The sequence below is a fragment of the Chiloscyllium plagiosum genome, unplaced genomic scaffold (genome assembly GCF_037043375.1).
Source record: "Chiloscyllium plagiosum isolate Xiang-an unplaced genomic scaffold, Cpla_swu_hap1 HiC_scaffold_10, whole genome shotgun sequence".
In the NCBI taxonomy this organism is placed as follows: domain Eukaryota; kingdom Metazoa; phylum Chordata; class Chondrichthyes; order Orectolobiformes; family Hemiscylliidae; genus Chiloscyllium; species Chiloscyllium plagiosum.
In genome coordinates, this window is record NW_028270148.1 from 81,046,514 (window position 1) to 81,057,956 (window position 11,443).

The 11,443-nt window shown below is 39.5% G+C and overlaps 1 protein-coding gene across 5 annotated transcripts in view; it reads left to right on the top strand.

Annotated features, from left to right (window-relative positions):
• snx14 (sorting nexin 14) overlaps positions 1–11,215 on the top strand; it is a 233,237-nt gene extending 222,022 nt beyond the window's left edge. For 4 of the 5 annotated variants that reach the window (XM_043696232.2, XM_043696228.2, XM_043696229.2 and 1 more), the window contains 2 exons: positions 150–206; positions 10,929–11,215. In XM_043696232.2, coding sequence (XP_043552167.2) covers positions 150–206; positions 10,929–10,967 — 96 coding nt within the window. In that variant the 3' untranslated portion in view covers positions 10,968–11,215. The remainder of the gene's footprint in view (positions 1–149; positions 207–10,928) is intronic. The other variant, XM_043696230.2, reaches the window with a different exon arrangement.
• The last annotated feature ends 228 nt before the right edge of the window (positions 11,216–11,443 follow it).

Consider the following 11,443-nt stretch of genomic DNA (forward strand, 5'->3'; position numbering starts at 1 on the left):
CGAGGGCCAAAGGGCCTATTCTGCGTCGTATTGTTCTGTGTTCTATGTTTTAACTGTTTCAAATGAAGGTCACAAATATTTTTTTCAAAAGCTTTCTGAAGTAGTAAGTAATGTGGTTTGAGTATTTACTTATTTTACTTGTGTTTCAGCTGACATATGTACTGCTGGACTTAGTACTACAGGAGCTGTTTCCTGAGCTCAATAAGGTAAGTGCAGAGCTGGGCACACCTAATTTGTTTGAGCAATATAGGCCTCTCAGAATTTGGAGAGTTTTGAGTATACTATTCCCAGATCTGTACTACTTGAACTTTGAGAGTATTTAAACATTTTGTTGGTTTAGAATGCTTGTAAAGGTTTTAATGGAACATTTTTAGGTTGAAAGGTTTGATGGCAAGCAGAAAAAGGTTGTTGTTTCAAATTTAAAACAGGCAGCAATGAAATTTAATCTTGTTAGTGTGTGGAATGCCTTGACATGACATGGCAAGGCGAGGCAAATCTTTTCAAGAAAAACCACTGTAATTTGAAACAGAAGAACATAGAGGCCAGTCGGATTTGTTTTGGACTGGACTGTTGCAGTGGTCCAAATGGCCTGTTTCTGTTGTAAATTCTGTGGTGTGTCTGAACACTGCTCCCTCTCCACTTATATGTCTCAAGTTCTCTCACTGCTTTCACACATATAGTTCAAATATTTTACATATATCTCTGAAATGGCTAAACTTCGGTTTCATCTTGCATGTCTGAACTCTCCCTCTCTCTGAAGATTTCTCTCTCCTTCCCCTGTGTCTGACCACAATAAATTGTACAAGATCTATGTTACAAAATAATGGATCTCTTATGTCATTGCTCACGGTAAGACCTTGGCTGCATTGTCTGGCTGAGTCGTCTGGCTGAATCTGTCTGTTTTCAGCTTTTGTGTTGGAAAGTGTCACTCTGTCTCCATTCTTATTATTTATTGCACTGGCTTTATATACTCCATTCTCTAGAATGTGTAACTTATGTCACTTACTTCTCTTCTCTGCCACTTCACCATATACTGTCTGCTATTTCTTTGCCTTTTTAACACAAGTTTACAGTATTTAATTGTAAGGATCTAGAATCACTGATGTGATTTTAGCTGCCAAGTTTATCTGAACCAAAAAAAGCCTGCTGAATGCAAACTGATTCAACATGATTCTTCCATAATAAATTTCATGAGTTGCTTGGGCCTCAACTGGAATGAACCATGTTAAGACTCGAGGACTCCGTAAAAAGATGGATAGGCTTAAATTACACAACGCTGTGTCACATGATATGTGCAGGTCAAGCATTAGCACAGACCAAAGACTTGGAATTGTTTTAACTTTCATTCGGGGAACTCATGCAGTGAGCAAGACCCACCGTACACAACTGCTTTTGTTAAAAAGCAAATTGACATAAATTAGAATTAAGGTTGAGTGATACCAAACTTAGGGTTTAACAGCTTGAAGATTATAATTGGAAGAGAAAAGTGGGCAAGATGAGGAGTTCCTCAGTTGAGCTTCAGAGAAACAATATATAAAATTCAGACACTATGAAGAGTTCTTTCTCAACACTGTAGGTTGCAGAAGGTATCAACTGTAGGGAATTATAAACAATGTTTGAGTTAGACTATTTGGAGAGGTAGTTTTTAAAAAAAGGCAAGTTTTGGAAATGAGGTGAAGGGGATTGCATTGTAAAAGTCAAAGTTATCTTGTCTCCTACTTGTAACTCCAAGAAAAGTATCTGAAGGAACCCCTGCTGTGGGAGCAGTATTGACTTGCGAGATTTAAATTTTATAGAGAGAACAGTACCCAACAGGGAATGCAGTTTCTTTGAAGAGATGAGGAATTTTCATTTGTAGTCAGTTGTGAGAAAAGAATAAAAAATGTTGATACTAAATTATGCAAATTCTTATAATTCAAGAGCTGTCAACACAAAGTTCCAACTTTGCTGTAACTTTGTTTTATTAACTTGTTGGATAATTCAATTTTACAGCATGGGAGATGTTAATCATTAGGCATAGTTGGACTACCAAATAAATGAAATTATTGAAACAACTTGAGTTATTTATGTGAAAATAATTAGGTGATGGACACCCAAAATACGTTGAAGACCTGTTATGTTGACCCCTGTTGATTTTTTTTGAGGAAATGGCAGGTTAAGTTGATGTCAAGTCAGCATTGATTTCCAGTCCTGGGTAAACTACTGTGCACAAGTTTAAATAAAGCCTGGTGTGTTATAAATCATTTGCTGTAAAAAGGATATGAAAGGCGTTAATTTAGGGAATGGTGGCTGAGTGAGTAGAATTATACAAGCATTTATACTAGGATTTCTTCAAACTTAATTTAGAAAAGCAATATATGTTGGTTAAATTCACAGGTACTTGGAGTGTAGGAAATCCACCTACGAAGCTATCGAGGAAGAGTCTGCACGTGCATTGAATTCTATTTGTGATAGTTAAGCTGTTAAACATTGAAAGAAAAAAATACTTGAAGACCTATGTTTGGTAGATTGGGAAGTGAACATTGTTTATGCTTTACAGAACAATACTGAGCAAAATAAAATATACAGAATTATCTTGTCACATCAGTAGAAAATAAGCCAGAGGCCAATACTGAAGTTGGATAATGGCCACCATCAGGTAACATGTTATGGAACAAGGAACCACCCAGATCTCAGAAATTGTGCAGCAGAATGTAACTAAGATGATGTCATGATTCAGTCATAGGGAAAGGTCAACAATATTGAAGCTTTTCAGCTTTGGAAGTCTCAAATGAGAGTGCCCTTGAGATTATGCAAGATATTAATTTGAGGTAAATCTAGTACCACGTTTAAGCAATGCCTAAAGACACAGTAGATAAACAGAAACATGCAAGAAGTACAGTCGATGTTGTAGATGATTTTTGGGAATAATTCTTGTGCAAGTTGCAAATTCCATGATAATGGTAGAGGCACTATCTCCAGCCATTCAAAAGGAAGTGAGATTAGTAGATTCTCAGTAATGTGGAGCTAATTAGGCTGAACAGCCTCTATCATCTTCACTTCTCTTTGTGACTAAGTTTGGAGTCACCAAATGTGAGAGGTGATCGCTGTTGGTTAGATCTGCAAGAAAGCCAAAAAATAAAATCTCTTACGAAGTTATTAGATTAGATTACTTACAGTGTGGAAACAGGCCCTTCGGCCCAACAAGTCCACATCGACCCGCCGAAGCGTAACCCACCCAGACCCATTCTCCTACATTTACCCCTTCACCTAACACTACGGGCAATTTAGCATGGCCAATTCACCTAACCCCTGCACATTTTTTTTGGATTGTGGGAGGAAACCGGAGCACCCGGAGGAAACCCACGCAGACACATGGAGAACGTGCAAACTCCACACAGTCAGTCGCCTGAGGCGGGAATTGAACCCGGGTCTCGGGCGCTGTGAAGCAGCAGTGCTAACCACTGTGCTACCGTGCCGCCCAATTCTAATTTGGAATTCTAAATACACCATTAAAAATTATGGACGATATTAGAATGAAATACTTCAGTCACCAAATTAGTTAGTGTGAAGGTTATTTATGAGTGTGTGATTTGATCGTAGTTGATGAATGTGGAGTAAACTTGTCAACAGTGGGATACAAAGAGTTGGAATATGAGTGGAGGTGATTGTCACCTGGTCCCTTCTTTCTAAAAGCTGTTCCTTTTCTGAAGGATACTGTATCCTTGCTTTTTTCAGAGGGTCATAAAATGCTCCCGGTTCCGATTAGACTGGCTTGGTACACAGATTAAAGGGTATTGAGAGGCCTTTTTGTTTATATGTAAACAGATGAGACTTCAGGCAAAAGTGGTCATATTTTAGAAGTAAGTGGGGACTGCAGATGCTGGAGATCATTCCTGAAGAAGGGCTCATGCCCGAAACGTCAATTCTCCTTATTCCTGAAGAAGGGATCATGCCCGAAACGTCGATTTTCCTGCTCCTTGGATGCTGCCTGACCTGCTGCACTTTTCCAGCAACACATTTTCAGCATATTTTACAAGTGACCTATACAATGAAAGGGGAATGATCAGCTGAGCAGTTCAGTGTAGAACTAGTTGGGAGTTCAGTAGACTGTATGAACAAGCTCCCTCTCTTCCTGCCCTTCTAACTTCAACCTGAAAGCATCTGTTCCATTTTTTAACCTGTGTTTTAAGGGGATTTGCTTATTGGGGAACACCACATCTCCAAACCAAGAAATGAAACAGTTTGAATCACGATTAAAAGCAGCAGAGAGGGTAAAAGAGAGCAGCAGAAGAGAAAGTGAAAGAGCTTTTATACTTCAAAAACTGATACTTAAAAAGGAAATTCAGCTTAAAAGGCTGGAGATAAAGGCTGATGGTAGGCTTAGTGAGGATGAGCAAGTCCCTGGTAGTCAGAAGCCTAGTGAGAAACTATTTAAGCATGTTCAAACATTGCCTAAATTTGATGAAAAGGTGACTAAACAAAAGCAGTAGCCAGTGGCAATTGGGTTTTGTTGATCCAAACAAAACTTGTAGGTAGGGCTGGTGAGGTATTTGCATCACTATCAGAAGAGGTATCTGGAGAGTATGAGGAGGTGAAAAAAGCCACTTCAAGTGCATATGAGCTTGTAGCAGAAGCCTATAGACAATGTTTCAGGAATCTAAGGAGAGACCCAGGTCAAACCTATGTTGAGTTTGAAAGGATCAAACAGAGTAATTTCGATAGATGGATAAGAGCTCTAAAAATTGAGCAAACCTATGATGCCCTTAGGTAATTATTTTGGAGGGATTCAAAAGTTCACTGCCTGAAGTAGTGCAAACACATGTGGAAATGACAAGGTTAGCAGCTGAAGTGGTTGATGATTATGAGCTGGTCCATAAAACGAGGTTTGGCTTCCAGAATCAGTTTCAGTTCTTGAAGGATAGAAATTGGGCCAAAGAGAAATCCTCACACGGAAAGGGGAAGATAGATCTCAGTGAAGATCATAAGAATAACTTATCACAGGGTAAAAAATAAATCATTGAGGGGGACAAAGAAATTAAAAAGCTCCGGCGTTTTCATTGTAATAAAGTGGGCCACATGAAATCAGTGTTGGTGGGCTAGGAGAAAGCCAAATGTAGGAAAACCAGACAAGCCTGGGAGTTTTGTTGGACTAGTAACAAAAAGCACGAGGGAAGTTAGACAACTGCCTCAGGGTGTACAAGATGATCAGAGGTTGAAAAAAGAGGAAGTACCAGATCTGCTTAAAAAAATATACCTACAAGGGTAAAGGTTATGCACATAGGCCAGGAGTAGCAGGGAAAGGGTTACAATATTAAAGGACACAGGATCCCCTCAGTCTGTAATGCCGAAGGATGAGGAGATATGTACTCCTGAAGAACTGTTGCCAGAAAAGGTACTGGTAACAGGAATTCATGGTGACACAAATGCTCAGTTATGTAAAGTGAGGTTAGAGAGTCCAGAAAAGAGCGGAGAATTTGTGGTAGGAGTACTGGATAAACTCTCAGCTGCAGGAATACAATTTGTCCTTGCAAATGATATCGCTGATTCACCAGTAGGCGTGCTGCCTACTCTAGTTGAAAAGCCAGTGGAGACATAGGCAACTGAAGAAATGAAGAATGCTTATCCAGGAATTTTCCCAGATTATGTGATCATAAGGTCACAGAGGCTCAAGTTGAAGCAGGAGAGATCAAGAGGCACAGATAAGGAAGCTGACACAGCTTTATCTGAGACTTTCTTTTATCAGATAAGTGGGACACAACAGGAGCAACTAGGTAAACATGCAAGTTTCTTTAGCTCTGCTTGCTTATTGAGTTACAGCAGAAAGATGAGAACGTAAAACAGTTATGTCAAAAGACATTTACAGAGGAGAGTGAATGCATCCCTGTGTGTTATTACTTAATAAATAATGTCTTAATGAGGAAATGGAGGCCATCACACATTTCAAGCAGATGAGAAATAGGCAGAGATAGGCATCAAATTGTTATGCCAGTAGGCTATAGAAAGGAGGTGTTGCAAATGGCACATGAGCTACCACTTGGATGTCATTTAGGGGTGAGGAAAACGCTGGCTAAAATACAAAAACATTTTTACTGGCCTGGAATATACAAGGATGTAGTTGAATTTTGCCAGACGTGTCACACATGTCAGCTAATCTGAAAACCACCGGCAGTAATAAAACCTGCACCTTAATACCCATTCCAGCATTTGTGGAACCTTTCACAAGAATCTTGATTGATTGCGTAGGTTACCTACCTCAGACAAAAAGTGGGAAGAATTATTTATTAACAATAATGGATGTGTCGACTAGATTTCCAGAGGCAATCCCATTATGCAACGTCACAGTACTTTCTTTTTACTAGGTGTGGACTACCAATAGCAATCCAGTTAGATCAAGGTTCAAAGTTCACATCCAAACTATTCAAGGAAGTTATGGATAACTTGGGAATAAAGCAATTCAAATCTACTGCGTACCATCCAGAATTGCAGGGAGCGATTGATCAAACACCAAAGACCATGTTGAGGGCTTCTGGTCAGGATTATCCAGATGATTGGGATAAGGGAGTTCCATTTGTTGTACTTGTGATCAGAGATGCACCAAATGAATTATCCAAATTCAGTCTATTTGAATTAATGTTTGGGCATGAAGTAAGAGGACCATTAAAATTGATTAAGGAGAAATTAATAACTCAGAATTCAGAGACCACCCATTTGATCTGTGTGTCAAATTTTAGAGAACGATTAAATAGAGCTGAAGAATTGGCTAGACAGCATTTAAAAGTATCACAGCATACAGTGAAACAGGAAGTGAATAAGAAATCACAAATTTGCAATTTTGCAATTGGGGATAAGATATTGGTGTTATTTCCAGTAACAGGTGAGCCTTTAAAAGCATGGTTTAGTGGACCCTATCAAATCAAGAGGAAATTGAGTGAGGTGAACTACTTGATAAGGACCTCAGACAGGAAGAAATCTCTGTGTGTCATGTGAATATGTTTAAAAGGTATTTTGATGGGAAGGAAAGCAAGAGGAGAAGGTTTAGATTAGATTAGATTACTTACAGTGTGGAAACAGGCCCTTCGGCCCAACAAGTCCACACCAACCCGCCGAAGGCACCCACCCAGACCCATTCCCCTACATTTACCCCTGCACCTAACACTACGGGCAATTTAGTATAGCCAATTCACCTAACCTGCACATTTTTGGACTGTGGGAGGAAACCAGAGCACCCGGAGGAAACACACATAGACATTGGTAGAATGTGCAAACTCCACACAGTCAGTCGCCTGAGGTGGGAATTGAACCCAAGTCTCTGGCACTGTGAGGCAGCAGTGCTAACCACTGTGCCACCATGCCGCCCACTGCCACTGTGCCGCTCAGGTGTTAATGATTACAGCACACAAGGAAGAACAGAGTTCAGAGGCTTCTGAATTGGACATTCCTCAAATCAAATTGGACAATGAAGAAGTTATTGAACATTGGGATAAATTATTGAATTGCTTTCCACAAGAAAATCAAAATGACCTGAGAGTTATGACTATCACATGGGTAGGTATGCAGAAACAGACTGGGAAGTACTAACCTAATTGTGCATGATGTAGATATAGGAGGTGCTGTTCCGATTAAGCAACATCCTTATAGGCATAAACCTCTAAAGTACAGGTTCAGAAGGAGATAGAGTGCACGTTTCAAGATGGCATAATTGAAGTGAGTTACAATGGCTGGAGCTCACCCATTGTCATGGCGCCCAAGCCAGATGGTACCCAACGGTTTTGTGTGGACTATCGCAAAATCAATGCCATTAAAAAGACTAATGCTTATCCAATTCCATGGTTGGAGGACTGTGTCAAAAAGGTGGGACAAGTAACTTACGTTTCTAAGTTGGACTTGCTCAGAGGCTACTATATCTCTGTCAGAGAGAGCAGAGGCAACTTCTGCTTTCATAACTTCAAATGGACTATATCAGTTCAAAGTCATGTCATTTGGTATGAAAACACTCCAGCCACATTTCAGAGACTGACTAATAAGGTCATTGCCAGATTACCCAACTGTGTGGTGTATATTGATGACCTGATGATTTTTAGTCACTCATGGAAGGAACATTTACAGCAATTATTGGACTTGTAAGATCGACTTCGGGAGACAGGCTTGGTGGTAAACCTAGCTAAAAGTGAAATGGCCAAAGCCCAAGTCACCTTCCTGCGCCGTGTTATTGGACATGGATAAATGGCCTCAAAGGATGCGAAAACAAAAGTAATTGGGGTATTTCCCACACTCGATGGAAAAAGCAGTACTATGGTTCCTGGGATTGAGTGGATTTTACTGAAGATTTGTGTCGAACTTTAGCAATGAGGCTGCTCCACTCACCAAATTGTTAAAAAAAAAAGTAAGAAATTTCAGTGGACAGCGGACTGTCAAAAGGCATTTGACCGCCTCAAAACTGTGTTAACCACTGCCCCAGTATTAGCTACCCTGGATTACACGAAGCCTTTCAAGGTGGCTATCAATGCCAGTGATGGGTGTTAGGTGTTTTTCCAGGTAGTTGAATTTTCATCAACAGAAATATTCAACGATGGAGAAAGAAACTTTAAGCTTGGTGATGGCATTACAACATTTTAGTGTTTATATTACCAGCAGTGTATCTGATACAGTCGTATACACTGATTATAACCCATTGACATTTGTGGAAAAATTTAAGGACAAAAGTGTCGGACTGTTTAGATGGAGCTTGTTGTTGCACCTATTCAATTTGACAATTGTGCATGTGACAGGTCGCGGAAACGTGATTACCGATGCGTTATTGAGACTCAGATAAGATATGGAGGTCTTCGGTGGCAGGTGTGCCATGGCCTGAATTCTCATGTAGTTATGTATTGTTAACATAGTGTGCATATTTGTTTTAGAAGTTTGTTTTGGAAGGGTTTTAAAAATGACACCATCTTTTGTTATTGATGGTTCTTTTTTTTTAAGGGGGGAGGTGTCACAAAGTGGTCCCTTTTTTCCAAAAGCTGTTCCTTTTCTCAAGGATACTGTATCCTTGTTTTTTTCAGAGGGTCATAAAATGCTCCCGGTTCCCATTAGACTGGTTTGGTACAGAGATTAAAGGGTATTGAGAGGTCTTTTTGTTTATATGTAAACAGATGAGACTTCAGGCCAAAGTGGTCATGTTTTAGAAGTGACCTGTATAATGAAAGGGGAATGGTCAGCTCTCTAGCTGAGCAATTCAGTCCAGTACTGGTTGGAAGTTCAGCAGTGGACTGTGAACAGGCTCTCTCTTCTCTACTCTTCTCTTCTCACTTCAACCTATAAGCATCTGTTCCTTTTTTTTACTGTGTTTTAAGGGGGTTTGCTTAGTCTGACTGTTGTGTGTATTCGGAACAGCGTAGCTAAGTGTAGTTTGGATAGACTGAGTTCTGTCGAGGTTCTTTATTCTGTTCTTTGTTTTATTGTGTAATTTTGTGAATATATTTTTGTCTTTTTTTTTAAATCTGGTAGTCAACCTAGTCAACCTACTCTAGTAACTTTCCCTGTGCACTTTCTGAATCAAATTGCAAAGTTTATGGTCTGGGCTGCCTGCTTAAAAATGTTTTGTGGTCTGGCCCAGTCCATTAAATAATCAAATGGAAGAAAAAGCTATCTTTTGAAATATTGATGGTTATTTAATTTTAGTTTGGCTGTTTCTTGTTAATTCCTTGTTTGTTTCATGAGTCTTGGCCACCTTGTGATCAGGTGATGACTGTGGCAATCTTGAGTCAGTACTCTTCATCTCTTTCCAAAACCATTTCAATCCATTAAAGTCCCAGGTACTATGTTGGGTAATGAACTTTGAAAATCAGTACTCTATTTTCTGAAAATAAAGGTGACTATTTTAAAATAAGAAGTTGTCTATTTTTTACTGAGCTGAAGAGAAATTTGAAGATCAGGTCTTTGAAACTGTCTTCCTCAAAAGGTAATGGAAGCAGAGTGTTGTTAAATATTTTAATGCAGACATAGGTATATCCTTGATGAGTAAAGAAATGAAAAGTTATCGGGAGGTAGTCCGATCAGCCATGATCTTATTGAATGGCGGAGCAGGCCTGAGGGTCAAGTGACCTGTTCCTGCTCCTTGGTATATTTGTATGCTTGCATAATCGGGGGTATTTAGGGAATGAAATATTTATGCATGTCAATCTAATACTGAGGGTTCTGAATCTAGGCACAACGTAACACATGTACACATAGGGCTTTGTGTAATATGTCTTAATACTGTATTTTAGGTTGCAGCCAAAATACAGAATGACAGGTTTCAATTCCTGCTACTATTTAGTCTTTGAGTTGACAATTTATTGCCAAGAAGTGTGTTTTACTTTCAAGGGATTTTATTAAGAGTTAGAGGTACAGTTACAACATTTAGGGAATGGCAGCATGGTGGCTCAGTGATTAGCACTGCTGCCTCACAGCGCCAGGGTTCGATTGCAGCCTTGGGTGACTGTGCAAACTCCACACAGGCATTCTCCCCGTGTCTGAGAGTTTCCTCCGGGTGCTCTGGTTTTCTCGCACAGTCCAAAGATGTGCAGGTCAGGTGAATTGGCCATTCTAAATTGCTCATGGTGTTAGGTGCTTTAGTTATAGGGAAATAGGTCTCTGTGGGTTTCTCTTCGGAGGGTCGGTGTGGACTTGTTGGGCCGAAGGGCCTATTTCCACACTGTAGAGAATGTAAAACATTTAAAAGACAGGTACATGATAGAAAGGGTTGAGAGAGATAGGGGCCAAACACTGGCAAATTGGACTAGATTAGTTTGGAAAACTCTGTCGGCATGGACAGGTTGAACCAAAAAGGGTTTCTGTGCTGTATGACTCTATGGCTGATGTAGTGAGAAAGAAAACTGAAAATATCTCTGTTCTAAATACACTTGGAATCTGTGTCCATTTTGAAGAATATTTTTCTGAATGGTTTTAATCTATTACAGGTGCAGAAAGAGATAGCATCTGTTTCCATGTGGAATTGAAGAATACTGCTACCCATCTTCCATTGTGAGATCCTTTTTTTTTTAGGAGCTGGAGTGCAATAGAACCATGCTGTATCAATGTGGCAGAATTATGTGTATGCAATACTGAATGTTTTTAATGAAACTTGTGTAAGTAAATGTGAAAATTAGTTTTATGAAATTCATGTGAATGTGAACATTAATTTAAACCTATGTGTATTACACTACACTACACCAATAAAGGATATTGTATCATTGTGTTGAGGAAATCCAGATGATCCAGTGACTTTATTTATGGTTAGATTCAGCATTATGCTTAATATACTAGAGGACTGAGTTCAGCAAAAGTTGTGCATTGTTCTGTAATCTGATCCAGACAGAGATTGGTGTGTCGGCAAAACGCTAGTCTTATTAATGCACGCAGAATTTAAGCTGGTCTATGACAGCACAGTATTTGAATTTACTAAAGCATACAGCCAAGAATTATGCTGTGCACT